Here is a 20,127-nt window from a genome sequence, read left to right as displayed (position 1 = left end):
TAATGCAAACTAGTGTGTCAAGAAACATGTTCCTAAGAGAAGAAATGGAATTAAAGATTTCCCATTCATTTAAACACCACGATTTTGACAATTTCACATTGCTCACATGTTCTACAGTACCTGGCAGAGGTAAAGCACATTAAAGTAGAATTGATTATATAAGAAACGCTTATATTTTAACAGTCTGATATGTTTTTGTTTAGTTTATACAGAAGTATGACTAACCTCAAAGTAGTTATAGTATACTCACCAGATATGTAAAAATACTTGGGCTTGGGAAATTGCAATTCATTTACATGTTCAATTAAATCGTTTCATTGATTGAATATCAATTACAAGTAAACAAGGATACAATTTGTGGTTAAGCCAACGTTAATATTTGGAATATTGACCTTCCATCTTACTTCAGTGTATAGTATCTTATGTTGAAAATCTTATCTTTATATAGACAGATGTTGTATATACATAAATATTTATATATATATAAGTATCTATAATAATTTATAGCAGAGTGTTTCTATCTAAACATTCAAAGGGCAGTATTTAACTCGCATGACTTTTGATATTTGAAAGCTAGATATCCAAACAAAACTTAAGCAATTCTATTATAGTCAATGGAGAGAAGATGCTGTATCTACAGGATGATTTTACTTTAACTTTGTAGGTACTTATTTGAGGATGCGATGAATTATCCTGTAGAAATGTCCATGACTATAAATGGTTTTAGTTCTGACTGAAGCACCTAAATGGCAGACATCCAAGTTAGAATGGCTAAATCTCATATAAATTAAAAAATAAAAAAGGTGAAAAAGCATTTCTGGCACTGCATTGATCTGCTTTGACAGCATATTCACTCAGTATATGTGATTATTGACTTCTTCAATGCCTGGCAGTCTCCGTGTTCTGACTAGAAATAAATATGAGTAAATCTGAAGAAAAAATAACATTATGTATGAAAAGAATTAAAAGGTGATGTCCTAAAATGTTTAAAGGGAGGTTCAAGTGTGATATAAATTTCTCTTATCTGAATTAAATTTCTGGCCCCTCTGTAATTGTTGAGGGTTTTATTAGATATAAAAACAGGAAAAAAAATGACAAACGTATAACCCAAAATACAGGATGTTTTCCAGACCATTATTTCATAAGGACTAGCGTCCAGTGCTCAGGCAACAGTACATTAAAAAAACTTAGGTGATGAACAGTTAACTTTGTGTCTGGTTAAATATCACAAAAATATTCAACTAATAACTTAAAAATCTATTATTGTCTGAATTTGTGAATGTTTCTTTAAATTAGTATGATGTTGAAAAGGAAAAATGTTGTGAATCCCTTTTTAATTGTTTACTCCCCCCAAAAATATTCCAGCAGCCATGTGATTAAGAGTCCTAGCTCTTGAACTTATGTAAGTATAGAAGAATCTCATTGTTCATTTAAAAATAACTGAATTTAGCCTCCATAACTACCAAGAAAATATAGAAAGTATGGTTTCTAAAGGGTTAAAACATTTTGGCAAGCTAATATAGTCTAAAATATAAATTATTAAAAATAATAATTTTTAAGCTTGATCTTAGGGTTTTTTTGTACCCCAAGTCATGTACTTTTTATGCTTTAGATCGTCAGTTCCATATACCTGGTTAGAGTGCAAAAGTTCCTCCACTTGTTTTGAAATGTGTGGGTGTTAAAGTTACTCGTAAAGGAGGTGAAAAGTAGTGTCATCTGACTTAAGTGATCTACCCACTTTCACAAGTAATTCAGCATTTAAGGATCTTATTCAGTCTCATCAAAGCCAATCACAGAAATCCCTGTGACTTAGTGGTCCAGGATCACACAACACAGCAGCAGTTCTTAAGGTGCATGTTATGGCAGAAATAGCTTTGCATTATCATTTCAAATCACAAACTAACTTGGAATAAACTCACAGCCTCTTTTGATATCAATTTAAGGATAGTAGTAAGTAGAAAGTGGCCAAAATCACTTTAGAATTTATAAGCTGCAGGTATAGAATGTTCATGTATTTCTATCTCATTCTTAAATGCAAAAGATGTATGTCCTTTAAAATCTAAGCAGAACCACTAGATTTTCTTTAAGAATTAGCTTTCATAAGTACTATGTAAGCCTTGTATTGTTGTAACATGTCTGTGAGACAATTAAAATCATCTTTCATTGTCGTACCTTTCTCCTTTCTTGTCTCTTTGTCCCTCTCTCCCTTTTACCCTTCTTTACGTCTCTTCCTGCTTTCTGGTTTGCCCTTTTAGCAGTACAAGATCAAGACAAGCTACAAGGCATTTGCAGCAATACCTACAAACACATTACTTATGGAACAGAAGGTTAGTGTTTGATCAAAGATGTGGGAATTGCATTTGAGAGTGTTCAACTTTATGTACATATTCTGACATTTCTGTTGGTGATATTACAGCACATAAACTCTGTGAACTAGCTGCTCAGGATTATAATTCCAGCAGTTTTTCAGGGTCAGCTACACTGTACTGAGGATCAAAGGCTTCATTAACCTGAATTTCTGTTAAAAAAAATACTGTAAAAAAACATGTCCTAAAGGAATCATGATTTATGACAATGTCTCAAAGTCTGTTTTGCTGTTTGACAGTCTCTGGAGCTCTGCTATTTTAGGACCTACCCATCAGTAGGTCTTGGCCAGTTAAAGATTCTTCAATGGCTATGCTTACACTAGTAAATTCAACAACACCAGGAAATGTCCTCAATTACAGTCCAACCATCAACCTGAGCTACAGAGTCCCTTCACTAAACGATGTCCCTTAGTAACACAAAACATGCCACAAATATATTTAAAGACATGCTTAATAACTCTGACATCACAAATATAACTGTATCTGAAAAAACTATCTGTGGACATAATTCAGGAACTTACCTTCTAACGAATTTCTGTAAGATTAAGCTTTCCTATGTACACACCTACATATGCATTTACATGCAAAGCTCAGCTGATTTCCCTAGGATTTTACAGAGTTTAAAGACATTGGAGAGTGTGAATTTAGCTCTGCATAAAAGATTTTGAAGATGAAAGGAAATCTGCCTGGTGGAAATGGACTTGGGGATATTGGTTGATACCCTGCTGAACATGAGCCAGCAGCATGCTCAGGTGGCCAAGAAGGCCAACAGCATCCTGGCTTGTATCAGAAACAGTGGGGCCAGCAGGACCAGGGAAGTGATTGTCCCCTTGTACTCGGCTCTGGTGAGGCCGCATCTCGAGTACTGTGTTCAGTTTTGGGCCCCTCACTACAAGAAGGACATGGAGGTGCTCGAGCGTGTCCAGAGAAGGGCAACGAAGCTGGTGAAGTGTCTAGAGAACAAGTCTTATGAGGAACGGCTGAGGGAACTGTGGTTGTTTAGCCTGGAGAAAAGGAGTCTCAGTGACCTTATTGTGCTCTACAACTACCTCAAATGAGGTTGTACCAAGGTGGGGATCAGTCTCTTCTCTCAAGCAGCAAGTGATAAGACAAGTTGAAATGGCCTCAAGTTGCACCAGGGGAGGTTTATGTTGGATATTAGGAGAAATTTCTTCACTGAAAGGGTTGTGAGGTATTGGGACAGGCTGTCCAGGGAAGCAGTTGCGTTACCATCCCTGAAGGTCTTCAGAAAACATGTAGATGTGGTGCTTAGTTATATGGCTTAATGCTAGATATGGTAGTGCTAGATTAAAGGTTGGACTTGATGATCTTAGAGATCTTTTCCAAACTAAATGATTTTATGATTTTATGATCATTTTGCCCCTGAAAAATAATAATAATAATAATAATAAAAAAAAAAAGATTGTGACCTACTGGTTATCACTTAAATAACTTAAACAAGTTCATTATTTTCAAAAATGTGAGATTCCTTTCTTTTACAGTTTTCTTTTAATCTTGGATGAATATTTTCATCATTTGCATCAAACATGAAGCTTCTCTTAAGTCTTGAACACACCAAGTAAGACTATGTCTGCCTTAACATGCAACAGAAACGGCTCAGTAGAAGAAAGTATCTTATATACCTACTGTATGCATTCTGGTAGTTTTTTTTTTTTTTTTTTGTCAGAGAGCCTGTTAGTGTCCGGAAGCGTTAGGTGGACTCTTGAGGTGCCACTTCAGGGCTGACTTTGAAATGAATGCAGTTTGTGCACTAAGCTGTGCTGCTCTGCAGATGCAGAGGTCGGTAGGTGGTAGGTGACTTTGAGTGGGGGATTTACTTTGAGGGCACACTCCTGATCTGAACTAGTGGGTTAAGGACAGCCATGCGACTGCACCTTTTCAGAAGAAAGGCAATTCCTTCTGAGGGATCGTCTTGCTGACTCTCTCAGGCATTTACTCATGAGCTGTATGTTACATAACCACCAAACATAAAAATGACTTGTACAATCTTATGCCAGTATCTGTAGAAAAAAAAAAAAAAGACTCCAAAGAAATCTATGTTTACACAGAGACTTTTTGTTATCTGCCAATTTACTGAAAATTCTAGCCTTAGCGTATCCTTCAGTAGCGACAGCACAGTCATGTAAAACTAATAAGATATCAGTTTTCTGCTACAGGACATTCAGGATGAATTTACTTTACATGTTTTAGCATTGCCTGACTACAGCTGATGTATCAGGTGCATTTCCCTTGGCATTCTGTCTAAGGCAGCTCTGGTGTACAACTCCTTCCCTGTTTTCCCTTGTTTTGGAGATTATGTATATTTATATCCTATTGATCCAGACCAGCAGCTATGTATAGTGCTCCTGAGATAGTCCTATTGTGTTAGCTGACATGCATTTATAGTATGTCTCTTAAAGGAAGCATAAAAGAGTCATATGGCACATACAGGTCCCCTTGTACCAAACCCTAATGTACAAGTATTATCCTCAGAGTAGCAGGGAGGGAGCTTGGAAGGAACTCATGCCACTTTGTAGCTCAATGCCAGTAGTTATATTGCTCCCATTTTATGCAAACATCAGATTAAAAAGAGCAATTCAAGACAACCAGTTCTAACTGCATAAATAATGTTTTATTGACATTGAGATACAGATTATTTGGAGAAGATATTTTTGAGTGACATTTATTTTAGCAAGGAAGGAAGTTTTGCAAGACAGATATTACTGAACTGAATTAATGATTAGGAATACATCATCTTCCTAAATGCAGGAAAAGTATTTTGCTGTGTGATCAAACTGGAAATGAACATTCTCCAAAGTGAACCTTTTTGCACTGTGTAAGTAATTATGTTACTTAATTTGAGTGGTCATGAGAAAATGGGTTCAATCAGATCTATGATGCAGGTGATCTAGTGACAATTTATATGCAGTAATAATTAGATCATATGAAAGAAAACTGTCAGTGATATGCTATATAAGGTAAAATGCTTTGCCCCTGAATTGTCTCCTTGTGTCTTTCTTTCTCAAGTAACTTTTTCTTTTATGTGTGTGTAAATGCTTTAATTTCAGCCAGCATTTTTTAACTTCTTATGAAACTGTTAGGCTATCATCATCTTAACAGCTTATCTAGGACACACTTTTATTCTTAAGTACTCTCAGTCAAAGAGAATTGTTCAAATTTATGCTCTTTAGCAGCAAAGAAGAAGCTCATTGACTACATATGCATATAATTTGGCAAGCCCAGAAGTGGTTTAATATCATCAAATCCCATAGCTGGTGTGCTTTCTAACTGTTTTAGCTTGTATGCACATGATATTCCTCTTATCACCCATGGTCTGCTCAGGAAAATTCAAATTCAGGATATCTCTTGGAGGATACAGCTGTAAATTCCTTCACAGACAGAAGAGCAAAACCTTGTTTTTAAAGGACTTGTGCTCAGCATCACGGTCAGGTTCTGTCTGGGAGCAGCAACAGTGTGCTGCTCCTCACGAAAGATGAGCCAGAAGCTGGCATAACAGCAAGGCTAGTAGGACAGTGTCCTCACCAGCATGGGCACTGTCCCACGGTGCTTGATCAGGGACAGCAGAGATAGTAATAACAAAGTGGTGGTGTCCATGGTCAGCCAACAGTGCCATGATCACCACACAGATTTAAACTGATGCAGCAGGTCCTCAGACAGTGACAATGAACTCTTCTGCAGAAGAGTTAACAGATAACAGCATCCACTGGCTAGAAGAGGAAGCAGAACATGCTTAATGTAGGCTTAAGGCAAAAGTTTAACAGCAATAATTAATTAACCATGAGAAAAAAATTCCAGAGACTGAAATGGGTGCTTTATCATAGAAATTAAACAATCAAGACAGGACAGTTTTCTGGCACTTCATACAGTAATTCCAGGCAGTTCTGTGGTTTAAAGAAAAGGTCAGACTCGGTGATCGCTGTGGTTCCTTCTGGTGTTTTTGTTATTGAGTCAGTGAGTCACCCCTCCACTGACATTCACTCTTGAATAGCCTCTACAGTTATAGAGATGAGATCACAATCCAGTTCAAAATTCCAGTCCTAATCAGGTAGTATATACCTATTATTTAGATATTTTATTTATCAAATACCTATAAAAATATCTTCCACTCAAAATAGTTTGTCATGAAGAGTCTATTTTGGGGAGATGTGAATAAATTCCTAACTTTAAGTATACAGTCCCTTACTCCAGACCCTAGTTCATCTTCAGAACTATGTCAAATTTGGGATGTAACCCCAACACTCTATTGAACTTCTTGGAACTGCACAATAAAAAAAGTCTTCTCTCAACAATTCAGTGGTCTGTGGTCTACAGCAAAGTTTATGCAGGGGTATTTGGGATTGCTGTGTTTGTCCAGAAAAGGGAAGGTTTGTCCAGGGAAGAAAACCTGGTTATGAAGGCTTTGCGCTGGCTGCAAGTGTTCTGCTCAGACTTCACCCGTATCTGAATGAGGTGAAACAAGGATGATGGGTTTTGCCATTAAGTACATCTGTTTCACAACTCAGCACTTATTAAGTCTTCTGAAAAGCATTATATGTAACTGGATGTGGATGGAAGGAGTGCAAATGAAAGTACTGTTGGTTTATCTGTCTTGTATTTATCAACTAAGTACAAGTAGAGGACTACAATTTCTTAAATGAATGTAGAAAAAAAGATCTTAATAATAAACCTAACAGCTAGACAACTGGCTCTTTTTGAGTATGTGAGGATCACCCTGGATCCAAAAAGCATTTCTGACAACATTTTATTAAGAACATTTTGATATAAAAGATTGTATTTTTCATCAATTACTTCTGGTGTGCACTTACGAGGTGAATTTCTTGCTTCCAGATTATATGTTCATGTAAAAAGCCTTCTGAAGGCTAGAATTTAATACCTAATGGTAAGAAAAAGAAAATCATGTGTGCAGTTCTAGAGTGCTAAAAGACCTAGTTTGTCTTTAATAATAACCACACATGACAATAGAAGATCAGGCTATAAACTCCCTCTTTCTTTCTTTTAAATATTAATTTTAATTTTTTAATTTTTAAAAAATTAAAGCAGCTTTTAATATTAATTTTATAAGAGGAAGAGTAGCCAGGTCTTTACAATATCATTTCCCAGGATCTTTAAGGAATAAGTTGTAGGAACAGAGTGTACATGAAATTCCATTATACAGAATACATTTTTTTGCATGTACAGAGGGCTTCAAAAGCATATTAATAGGAAAAACATGCAAGAGAAATAAAAGAACAGGAAACTTCTTGGGTTTTGCTCAGCACAAGGTCTTCACAAGACAGTAAAGAGGCTATGTCAGATTGAGGTTACAACATTGATGTTGTTCATTAGTGAATGAAACAAATTTCTATATTTCCTGTATGTTGCCAAGAGCTTTAATTCTTCTAAAAAATACTGGAGACCCTAGTCAGATCATTTACTACTATCCTTTCTGCTCTGATACAGCTTCAGCAATCAAATAGCTTGGGGGAAAGAAGAGGGAGGGGTTATAGTAACCACTGACATCAACGAAGTGTATGCTTCACACCCTCTAAGTTGCCTTTTACAAGAATAGAATTGGCAGTTCAGCAACTGGCTATTTCATCCGCACATTTAAGTTCTGTCAAAAATAAATTTTCATTCTCTAAATTACACTCTTTTAAACTGTGGTCCCACTATTATTTTTCAGATAATCAAACAATTGGAATGTTCCACTTTTGGTATTGTTAGGCCACTGGCATAGAAAGCAAAGCTTGAATACTGTTGATAGAGCTAATCAACAGTACTGTTGCGAACACTAATGCTTTAAATTAATCATAATATTATTGCATGGTAACTCTAGTAATGAGTTCAGAAATGAAAGTAATACTTTTTAAATCATACATTTTTCTCTGTGTGGTAATGCATAACAACAACAACCAAAAAATACTGCTAGAAAAACAAGTTGTTTTGAAAAGCTAACAATGGATTAAAGCGAATCTCCCTATATCTTTTTTTTATTTTTTTTAATTTTTCTTTTTATCTTCCCCCTCTTTTATTTTTATTTTATTTTTTACAGATGTTAGGGATGCTTAAAAATGAGTTATATTTGTTTCTTCTCTCTCTCTTTCTCTCTTTTTGGTGCTGCAACCACCTGAGTAAATGAAAGTTCCAAACTTCATAGATATTTGGGTTTCTAATTTCTACTGAAATTGATGGATGATTGATACTTAAATTATCCAGAATCTTGGTTCTTGACATAGACTTGTGGATGTGTCTGTAGTTACTCTAGGAAGATCCATCAATAGCTTCTGGGTAGCTATGTCCTACCCTTAATTGTGTTCACCCTCTGCTACTGTCCTAGAGAAGTGAATTGGAAAGATTTTTATATATATATTTTAAACAATTACTTCATTATGTTCATCACCCTACTGATTTCTCGAGGGTTTTGAGAAACTTCTTAAATTCTCTATTCTGAACATGTGGCTGATGACAATTTCTTAATGGAACAGGTTGTTTTTCCTAATTCACATTCAGACTCATCTCTCTACAACAGGCTGCTTTGGCAGTCCTGCCCTTGATAGGTACTGGAAAGACTCTTCTTCTTCATTTTGCATTTTACCACTTCATTTCACATTTTACCACTTCATTTTACATTTAACAGGAGGATGTAATCTGACTGAAACTGAACAGGGGACACAGCACTTGAGTGTAGTGCTGAGCACTCTTTAGCTGAGCTCTCTTCTTCCACAGGTCTGTCTGTTGATCTGAGATAGGAGAAATGAGAAAGATCATTTATCTTTTCATTTTCTGTCTCAGGAAAGTATTACATTAATTTATTTAGCTCAAAAAAAAATCATTCGTTTTCTTTTTTTTCCTTTTTTTTTTTTTTTTTTCCTTTTGAACTACAACTACTTCAAAGCCAACAGGTTTGTCTAGAGCTAGAGGGGAGGGAAGAAATGTGTTTGGAAAGAAAGTACTCTTCATTGTACTCTTCATTTTTTCCTACTGAACTCTCTAATAGAAGACATCACAAACGTGCTTCTGTGCAGGATCATTTATGTATGGTACATAGATGTATTTTGCCAGTAGCAGTTATACTCAGCAAAATTAAACTCATAAATAATTACTCAAGTGTATGTGTATTTTTTTTTCCTTAAAAGATTCTACCATTTTCCTCCCAGCACACATATGTCTTCTGTAATTGCAGCCCAAATAAGTACCTCACTGGATACATATTATTGCCACAGAATATGTATAGGAATGTTTTTTTTTTCCTTTGTTCTTATCATATTTTTTTTTTGCAAATAACTGACAAATATGAAACTTCATAAAAACATAAGTGTTAAACAAAAAAATCCACAAACCCTGCTGATCCGTCTCCTGTAGTCCAGCTGCATGTATCAGCAGGCTTCCAGAGCAATTTTTGGTCTCAGTATGGAGTCTATTTGAAAATTGATTCAAAGAAAAAATGGGTGATGGCAGTGAGAGTGTGCCTCACCAACTCTGGGACAAGATGAAAAGGGCACTGAGCACTGAAGTGAAGTTTGGCTTTTGTGGGTGCTTTGTGAGTTTCCTGATAAAAGAGGGGTTGGCAAACTGATTCCCACTGTTCTCACACTTGCTCCAAGTGTGGGCATTGGAAAGATGGAGGTATATCCAAGCACAAGAAGAGTGCCTTTTGTTTTGGAGAGATTGTGGCAGCTGCATTAAGTGGTTGCATAGACTAGTCATGTTTTATATGGTACCACAAGTGTGTTGTGAATATTTTCCTTTATACGATTCTCTTTTCAAGCTAAAATCCATAAATGTCAAGCACCATTTTTGTTGCCATGTATTATCAATATCCTCTTTAAACAGGAGGTGCTTTTTAAAGAAGACAGCTACTGAAAGAAACAAACAGGCCTCCTGTGTGCTTGGACCCCTGCCCTGCCCACCTGCTTCCAGCTGGTGGCTGTCTTCCAGTGGTGCATGGCAGGCAGACACCCGGCACCTTTGTCGTCCAGCACATTCACTGTGTGACATTCACTGTAGGAGAGGTGGGGTGTTATTGAAGGAGAAGACAATGTAAACATTACAAACCCCAAAGTTATATTAAATTAATGGTATTTTCTGATCTTCAAAGCAGGGAGGAGTCACCTAGCTTGAATACACTCTCTCTGAAAAAAAACAACCACAAATTCAAGATCAGAAGATGGTAACCCAAAGAACCCTACTACAATTTCTTTTTTTTCCATGATTGCTTATTAAAAAACAAAACAGAACAAAACAAAACTCAGTGTAACAGTGACATCTTTTGAATTGCAGGCATTAGAAGAGCCAACCAAGACTGCTAGTGTGACTGAAGGCACTGCTTTGGACACCCGTTCAGAGGTAGTGCTGTTTTATCTCTCAAATCTGTATTTGAAAACAAAAGCTTTGTTTTCTGTTAACTGAGTGATGTGTCCTCCTTTTTCAGATGTGCTCCCCTGCCCAGCTCAGACAACAAACAGAAGAGCTATGTGCTGTCATTGATCAAGTCCTGCAGGACCCATTGACCATGGTAATCCATCAGTATGTAGGACTGACTTTCTCCTCTTCCTTTATTTTTGTCTCATCATTAATAAATTTATTCTCTGTTAAAAATAATTTTCCAGCGCCGATGTGAATCTTCTCCAAGTTTCCTGCAGATGAACACAGAATTGGATGGTGGCAAGGTAGGTGAATAAGCCCACACACACACCAAAAGCTATTTCCAGGTAGACATCAAGGAAAATAAAAGCACAACTACAAAGCCTGCAGCAACAGAAAGTTGCAGTTAAGAGATCCAACATCAGTAAAGCGTCTGGGTGATTTAAAAGATTTGGAAGGATAAAACTTTAGCCTTGGAGTTACTGCAGTTTCTACTGCAAGATGTTTTCCTGAAGTCAGGAGTCATACTGACTTGAGAGAACAGCGTGGGGCTGTGACAAGGGAGGTTCAGGCTGGATGTTAGGAGAAGGTTTTTCACTGAGAGGGTGGTTGGGCACGGGCACCCCAAGGAAGTGAAATAGAATATATTGTGAAATAGAAGCTGTCTATTAGTTTTGCAGACACTGGATCCACAAGGAAGAAAGCCTTCATACCTTGCCTTCCATATTACAGAGTCTGTGGCCATCTCCCAGATTTTGTCCTACCTATTGGTCTTTATGACAAAGGAGCCCATGTTTCAATGGTTTCAATGACTGAAAACATCTCCGATTTTTTTTATTTTAATTTTAATTTTTTTATTTTTATTTTTATTTTTATTTTTATTTTTATTTTTATTTTTATTTTTATTTTTATTTTTATTTTTATTTTTATTTTTATTTTTATTTTTATTTTTATTTTTATTTTTATTTTTTTTTATTCAGTATTGGTTTTCAAATAATGGGATAGCTAAATGAGTAAGTAGAATTGCTCTTAAGTCCTTATTTCCTTTTAACTCTTGCCCCTTGTGGGAATTGGATATCTTAACACTTAACATGGATAGCTCTGAAACAGGTAGTGAGAGGCAGGTACAGCTTTCTATACTGGTGTTAAACTTCACTAAGTTATATTGGTCTGTCTTCTGGATTCAAATGGATGACTAACAATAGGAGGAGTGTCCTGTACTCAGTTTGCCCCAGGTAAATTTAATTTGGTCTTGGCAGCTATAGGAGGCAGATACAGAAAGTGGCAGAAATGTCAGGAAAAAAAAAGAAAAAAAAAAGGAGAAAAGGAGAAAAGGAGAAAAGGAATTTTTGGCAGGAAAACTTATAAAAAAATCAATGAATTCAAACTAACCTTCATGATGTCCAGTCTACCATGCAAATATAGGGCACAGAACCAGCATTCCTGAGTAGGTGTATTCAATATACACTTCAAACTTCATTTTCATTTTTGAAATTCTGTCAAACCGCATGCAGTGGTGAATCAGGCTTTAGGCAGCTGAAAGGAGGAAATAGGACAGCAGCTGAAAAAGCAGGCAGAGACTGGTATTGAGGAAATATTTTCTAATACTTGCACTGAATCCTGTGTGGTTGAAACAATGCTACTAAGTTGGACTTCTGAACTATAGAATCCAAAACCTACTTCCTTGGGCAACTGAGAATCGATTTTTGACCAAAGAGAAGATATCAGTAATCAGCAAGAAAACCAAATAAAGAGAGCAGAAGGTGAGCTTGACAGGATGCAGCATAGGAAACAAGAGAAATGTGATATGAATCTCAGTTTAAGTTTCAGCAAAGTGCTTGAATTGAGGGTGAAAGAGAGTCCTAAGAACCAAAAAAGAGTATTTGTTTAAAGTAAATGCCTTAGAAATAGTATGGGTTAGTCAGATGAAGGAAAATAAGAACATGGAAAGAGGCAGTTTCAGGTTATAATTGCGAGCAAATATAAGTTAAATTCCACAGTGTGACCACATCTGTGGTTGTTTACTAATAAACATTTTATTATGAGAGTTCTCAGAGATAATTTAAAGACCAACTACAATGGAGTGTGATTCATGTCTTTGAGTAAAAATGAAATAATATTTTAAAAAATAAACACCTCAAGTGAAACTTTAATATACCTTATTTTCATGTGTCTCATGAATCTTTTTAGAAAATTGAAGTTTTCTTGAATTTAAGCAATAAACAATGTCTCAGTGATGAAAATCTCTCTGAGTTGGTCCTCCACTTTTTGCTGTTGAGATATCTGTTTATTTTGTATAAGGTGTCATCAACACTGCAGAGAGCAGCTGGACGTGAAACCAGATATGTAAGTACGTTTATAATTACTCTATATTTGGCATGCAGAAATGTCTAATTTTGTAGGTTTTGAAGGTCATGTTGCTGCCATACCTGATTTGTTGGCATGTAGCAGACATAGGCATACTTGTGATGTGAGGTGCTGTCCCTAGTAAAAAAGAGTATGTTAGGGCAACTGCAATTCATAGAATCATAGAATGGTTTGGATTGGAAGGGAACTTAAATACCACCTGATTCCAACTTCCCTGTCATGGGCAGGGACACCTCCCACTAGACCAGGTTGCTCAAAGTCACTTCCAAGCTGGCCTTAAACACTTCCAAGGATGGGGCATCCACAGCTTCTCAGGGCAACCTGTTCCCATGCCTTACCACCCTCATAGTTAAGAATTTCTTCCTTATATCTAATCTAAACCTACCATCTCTTAGTTTAAAGCCATTCCCCCTTGTTCTATCACTCCACTCCCTGACAAAGAGTCCCTCCACAGCTTTCCCGTAGGACCCTTTTAGGTATTAGAAAGTTGCTGAGATGTCTTACCTCTGCTCCAAATCTATCATGGCTGGAATCTCTTTAGTGCACTGTCTATTCATAATGTTACCTATGAGAATATGATCTTAAAGTTGATTTATTTATACAATTCTTTGTTGCTGATTGTTTCAAGTGTGGGGCAAGAGCTCAGATATTTGGCAAGGCTATTACAAGTGCTGAAGGACATACTTATTTGAACTGTAGGGAACTTACTTTTGAAGAAGTGTTTTGGCTCTTGCCTATCCATCAGAATTTGGGGATGATCCAAATTTTTCCTTCCAAGGTGTAGAGGTGGCTGAAAACCCACTGTTTAGTTTTAGAAGAAGAACAGAAGCTGTTTTCTGATGTATACTCACATTCCAACATAAAAATAAAATCTCTATATTGAATCATCATTTCAATTAGTGAAATATTAAACCCAATTAACATTCTAATTCTCACTAGCACAGTTAATGCAGGTTCCATATTATACTTACAGCTCATCTAGTCACATGGTAAGACATCTCTGCTTACTATTCATCATTCAGACTTTCTATTGAACCTCAGATCAAAGCAGTGCTAGCAAAAGCAATGGAAGCCTTCCAGTTTTATGCCAGCACAATGCTTGACTGATCAATTCAATTTTGCTTCTTGAATGTGGTGGTATGCATATTTTATTGCATACTGTGATTTTTACTTGACAGATTGTGCTGGCTCATACTAATTATAAAGGATATTGGAAGAGTGCTTTTTAATGAAATAAAAGATGTAGTCTGTGAGAACAGAATAGATATTACTACCACTCCAGCACAGATCTTCAGCACCCAAAACTCTGCCTGACATACACCTTCCAATACATTTAGGCATCCAATTTATACACCTAAAGATACAGTTAGGTTTTCTTCACTGACATAGAAAATCACACTATAAAACTCTTTCTTTCCAGTCTCCTCTGGAACATTCTAGATAATTGAAGCAAATCAATATTTAAAAATGCATTTGGGAACAATGCAGACACTTATGGGTACGCTAACCTTTCTTATACATTGTACAAATGTGTTCACTTTTTTTATGCCTGATAACAGATCAGATGACTGTGCTAACAGACCATGTTCTCCACGGTGCACTGTAGGGGCTGAGCTTGGTGGGTCCAGGCTCTTCTGGACTCCACAGTCATTGCGTGCTGCAGCAGTCACACGAGGGATGGGCCATGTATCCCCACCAGACCCTCCACATTGCAGCTCTTCCCCAGTCTCTTGCTCTGCCTCCTTGGTAGGACATACAGAGGCTATATCTGTCCCAACACATAAACCAGGTGGGGGCTTGTCCTTTGGCCTTCAGGGTGAGGGTGCAATGAAGTGTTCTTTCATAGAGTTGTCTTCTTCTTTTCCCCATCCACTTCCCTCCCCTCAAAGTGAGACCCCACCCCTACACAAGGACAAGGGTGGCCTCATCCCTTCAACCCATGGCAGCAGCATGCTCTGTGCTACCATCCAGATCATGGAGGACAACAGTCCAGAAGAGTGGTAGTTGGAATGGGCCAGAGTGGTAGTTTTTCTGGACCAAAGCACGCAAGTGAGTGTGCTGACTGGTCCCTGAGCCGGTGTGTTTGCTGACTTTCATTGACTAGAGGAGAACTTTTGGCTCAGGGACCAACATTTTTTAGTAGTAGGTACAAGATGCTTGTTTTGAAACAAAATGCTTATTTTGACACAACCAATCAGTGTCTCTGATTGGTAGAAATCAGGAACTGAGTATAGTACGGGAAATAGTTATCATAATGTCAAACTGGGAGTTCCCCCCCTAGGAGGCTCCCACTGCCACGTTGTGTCATGTGAGCTGTCTTGGAGTAATGATCTTCAGCCAGCCTTTTATTAGCAAACCTTTTTTTTATTTTTTTAGAAGTAGGCTTTTTGTTTGTGCAAATTAATTAAATTTACTAGAAAAATAATATGGCAATTTAGCAATACAATTTTCTTAATCTTTTTGTACACATGATGTTGGATGTTGCTTTAAGGGTGATTTTAGTTGAAAGAAAAACTTCAGTTTGTTTATGATTCAGGGACAGGAATACCTGACATCATGCTAAAGTTTAATTTATAAACACACACACACGTGTATGTATATGCACCTTGCAGTATTTCTATCAGTTATATTGATTAGTAGACTACACAAAAATGTTGAAATATCCTGCCTTTTCACAATTAAAATGTCTTAAATTTGCCTTGACCACAGTTACTCTTTGTCTACACACCCACTTCAGAACATTTTAAGGATGTAAATGGCAGTACAAATAGCAAGGAAGTGTGTAAAAAGATCTGCCATCAGTGAAATTACAGCAGTTTGTACCAGCTGACAATGTATTGTAGTTTTAGTTTAACAGCTTTTTAAAATGTATGGTCTTTGACATGATCCCATTCACCATTTTATACTAGTGCACCTCTGTTGGCTTTTGGGGTGATATTGCTGATTGCTGTGATATAAACATAATCATCCTCTAAATAAAGGACTTTTATGGGTATTGAGTGCCCTGATAGATCTACTTAGTCATTTTGTTTCCATGTAATTACTGTCACCAAGAAAAGCTTTCATAACTTTAATTTCAAGTTCTAGAAAATTTATCATTTTGTCATGTGGCCTCTCCTACAATTATTTTTAAAATAACTTTTGGTGATTAACTGGAGTAATCACTGTACATATTGTTTATGTTTTTGCTATTCTTTACAGTTCTGTTCTAAAGAAATCTTTTTAAAGTGTCATGGACATGCAACATAGAGAAGTGAAAAAATGAGAGTACACAAAGCAGCTAAAAGTGCACACACATGCAGAAATGAGTAGTGTTTATCTGTAATCTGCTATGTTTATACACATTTCAGGCAACCTCTCTGAAATGACAGGAAAGGGACCTGGTGGTATTTGTTGATAGCTGGTTGAATATGAGCCAGCAGTGTGCTCAGGTGGCCAAGAAGGCCAACAGCACCCTGGCTGGTATCAGAAGAACTGTGGCCAGCAGGACTAGGGATGTTATCGTTCCCCTGTACTCAGAGTACATCTAGAGTTCTGTGGCCAAATCTCTGCAAGGTCTTTGTCATGGGTGGACAAAGGAAGACCATGTTCTTCCCTCTCCAAAACGTGCTCAATTTGCTTTTCTGCTTTAAACTGTGAGAAGATATAGTTGAGTCCAACTGAGATCCTTCTATGGAGGATCCAGGCTGTGAAGGCACAGACTATAGTAGTGCTATAGTACAGTACACTTTTTTGCACCTTCATTGAGGAGCATTCACCTTTTAGAGTTCAAATCAATCTTAATCACTCCTACGTTAAGGAAGGGTATACCATCTATACAGAAGCATTTTCTAATCCATTAGAACTCCCTACAGAGCTTGGAGGAGATGATCAGTGCATTAGAAATCCTGAATCTTACCATAGTGAGGGCAAATGAGTGTGTGGCACACAGCTATTTCACAAACACACATAAATACTTTGCATTTACCACATTGAGCCATGATTTTGAAAACAGGGCTTCTGCTCTTCAGAGTATACTTGGAAAAAATGTGATGCTGGAGAGTAGGATTGTTCTGCTTTTCATGCTGTGAAGTCAGAAGGATGAGAAGGTTGAATTTAGATCCCCATACAACTATTAGTGTTAATAACATTGATGCTGCAAAGTAACAAACAATGACAGGTTCAGAAATGTCAGGGTTTACTTTTCAGAATTAAATCAAGCAAAATTTTTTTTTTTCCACTTGGGAAAAAGTATCCCTAAGACTTTAGCAACAGACATTCATACTTGACTATACCTTGAGATAAACTGGGAAGGACAATATTTTAACTTCTCTTAATAATTGCATTTCACTGTGTGACTGTTAAAAGCTTCTGTGCCTAAGCATACTGCTATCTATATGTTTTTCCTCCTTTTAGAAAGGCCTCAGAAAAATGCAAGTAAAATGACAACTGCAAATGCATTACTTTTGCTAAACATTCAAGAACCATCAACAGTGAAATTGTGAATCATCAACAGTGAAAAAACTTATCTTTCTAGATTTTTCTTCCTATGATGACTATTATATTGTAGTTAATACTGAATACCTTTACATTTTTTGCAGGCCAACCTTTACAAATCAACACCTATGGTGGCAGAGAGTCAGATGGTATGTATTGCACAGCTCTGCTATGCTGTTTATCAACAATTGCACAAGCACAAAATCCAGTCATTATTATTTGCTTGCTTAGTCCTTTGAAGGAAACTAAAGTCAATATCTTCCTACAAAGTTGTATTGCTTCCTACAGAAATTCATTGCTTTCTTCTGTACCAAACACATATCTGTTTTAAGTAAATGTAAATCCTGACATTATGCAAATGTATGGGCCAAATGACAAACCAGAGAGTCTTGCTGAGTCATGAGATGTATGACAACTATACAATCTACTGCTGTTTGTTGAACATTGTTAATACTCCACTTTTACAATTTTGTTTATATGCAACAAAGTTTTGGCATCTATATTTTTCTTACACACTGATATAAATCAAATCTGGTTTAACTTGTTGTCAGCAAGAATAAAATCATAGAATCACAGAATGATTTGGGTTGGAAGGGACCTTTAATGTCATCTGGTTCCAACACCCCTGCCATGGGCAGAGACACCTCCCACCAGAACAGGTTGCTCAAAGCCCCATCCAGCCTGGCCTTGAGCACTTCCAGGGATGGGACATCCACAGCTGTTACCCCTTGTCCTATCACTACAATCCCTAATAAAGTGTCCCTTTTCAGATTTAAATAAAGAAAAAGAGATTATACATCAGATGTTCATTTTAGCTCTGATTACGTTTCAGTCCTGTTGGAACCAAACTTTCTGAAGAAGCGAGAGAGGTCCTAGAGCCTGTCCTAGTGAAAGTGGCCACTAATGAATACTTAGGGAAAAAATGAGTTGTGAATGAGAAAATTTTCCTATTGTATTTCATTTAATGGAATTTTAGGGACTTCCTGAATCAATTTCTTCTGTTTAGTAAGCATTTACCAATGCTTCTTTCATGATCTTTTTCTAGTTACTTTTTTTTTGTTGTTGTTATATTTAGGTCTCTACAACATTTTATAGCAAAGCTTTACTTTTTAATTATGCACTGTGTGAAATAGTACTTTATTTCTTTTAAAGCTAGTGCTTGATGTCAGTTCTTGCACTGAAATAGAAAATAATTGTATTTCTTTACTTTCCAAATATTATTTATGATTTTCTAGATATTAACTTAACTACACTGTCACTTATTTTCCATACAGAAAACTCAAAATTGCTTAATCACTCTTTGAGAATTATTGATGTTGTCCATCCAGATGATCCTTGGTGATCTTTTCCATAACTTTTTCATTTTTTTCTTTAATTGGGAGACTAAAACCATAAACTGCTCTTGTCTAGCTCTGAACACTGCATTTCCTATTTACACAAAAATGTGATAAGTTTCATTGTTGTTATTTCTATTCCTTTCCTAATGACTCCTAGTAATTTATTTAGTTCTTCTTACTTGTGTTGAGCCATAAGACAATGTTTGCATAGAACTGTATACAATAAATCCAAGATATATTTTCTGAGTAGAAGGAGGTAGTTTCTGAGCTTACTAGTTTATGTGTAAATTTAGGATATAGTTTATTTTTCTCCTATGAATCAATGTTGAATTCAGTTAAGTTTCACCCGTCTTTTTATCATTTAGTCATTCAGTATTGTAAGACCTATCTGCAACTCTTTGCACTGCAATTTTGTTTTTACCTCCATGAGTGATTCAGTATTATCAGCAAACATTGTCACCTTACTAGCCACTCTTTTCTGGCTGATCTGTATTTATAATTCAAAGCCCAGCCCACGAGCCAGCTCACGTATCCAAGGAGCTCCATTTGTGACTTCTCTCCACTGTTAAATTTAAACATTCATTCCAACATACTGATTTGTATCCTCTAATTGGTCCATGGGATATATTCTCTTTTACTCCACATCAGTTTCATTTCCTAAGTGTCTGTTGCTGACAGAATCCATGGCTGAAACTCCACTAAACATTATGTTCTGCGAAGGGCCTTCATGGAGGGTACAATATGACTGATTATGGGACAGCTCTAGATTGAGAATCTTTCCTCTTGGCCCTGTGCATTTTGATAATAATGCCACAGCCATAGGATGATAGTTCTTCACTACAAAAACAGTAATGATTTTTTTTTTTAATTTTACCATTTTTCAGTGCTGTTGTAGGATGGCCAACACCTTCCTTCACAAAACTAAGTTTTAGCTTGATTCTCAGCAGGGTCAATTGCAACCCCCTACCAAAAGAAGAGTTCAAGCTTTTACTTATGGAACAATGATTTTGTCCAGCTTGCCAGGTAGCTAATAAAGCATTTCAAATTCTGGTTGCTGGCTGATATCTTCCACTCTTTTGGTTGAGTCAGACATAAACATATGACTCACTCAGCACTTGAGTGCACAATGATGTTTAGAAAATGCTTCCTTAAAAGCATTTCTACAGCGTGCTTTTGGAAGAGGTTTCCTACATAAGGAGAGTAGCTTGTCCTTGATG

General features: G+C 36.7%; 1 protein-coding gene across 4 annotated transcripts in view; it reads left to right on the top strand.

Annotated features, from left to right (window-relative positions):
* MLIP (muscular LMNA interacting protein) overlaps positions 1–20,127 on the top strand; it is a 112,750-nt gene that overhangs the window by 60,138 nt on the left and 32,485 nt on the right. For 3 of the 4 annotated variants that reach the window (XM_080586005.1, XM_080586004.1, XM_080586006.1), the window contains 6 exons: positions 2,256–2,327; positions 10,647–10,712; positions 10,798–10,881; positions 10,976–11,035; positions 13,032–13,076; positions 17,678–17,722. In XM_080586005.1, the coding sequence (XP_080442131.1) occupies positions 2,256–2,327; positions 10,647–10,712; positions 10,798–10,881; positions 10,976–11,035; positions 13,032–13,076; positions 17,678–17,722 (372 nt within the window). The remainder of the gene's footprint in view (positions 1–2,255; positions 2,328–10,646; positions 10,713–10,797; positions 10,882–10,975; positions 11,036–13,031; positions 13,077–17,677; positions 17,723–20,127) is intronic. The other variant, XM_080586007.1, reaches the window with a different exon arrangement.

The sequence above is a fragment of the Anser brachyrhynchus genome (assembly GCF_964034855.1).
Source record: "Anser brachyrhynchus genome assembly, chromosome: 3".
Lineage (NCBI taxonomy): Eukaryota > Metazoa > Chordata > Aves > Anseriformes > Anatidae > Anser > Anser brachyrhynchus.
This window is presented reverse-complemented; position numbering and strand designations above follow the sequence as displayed.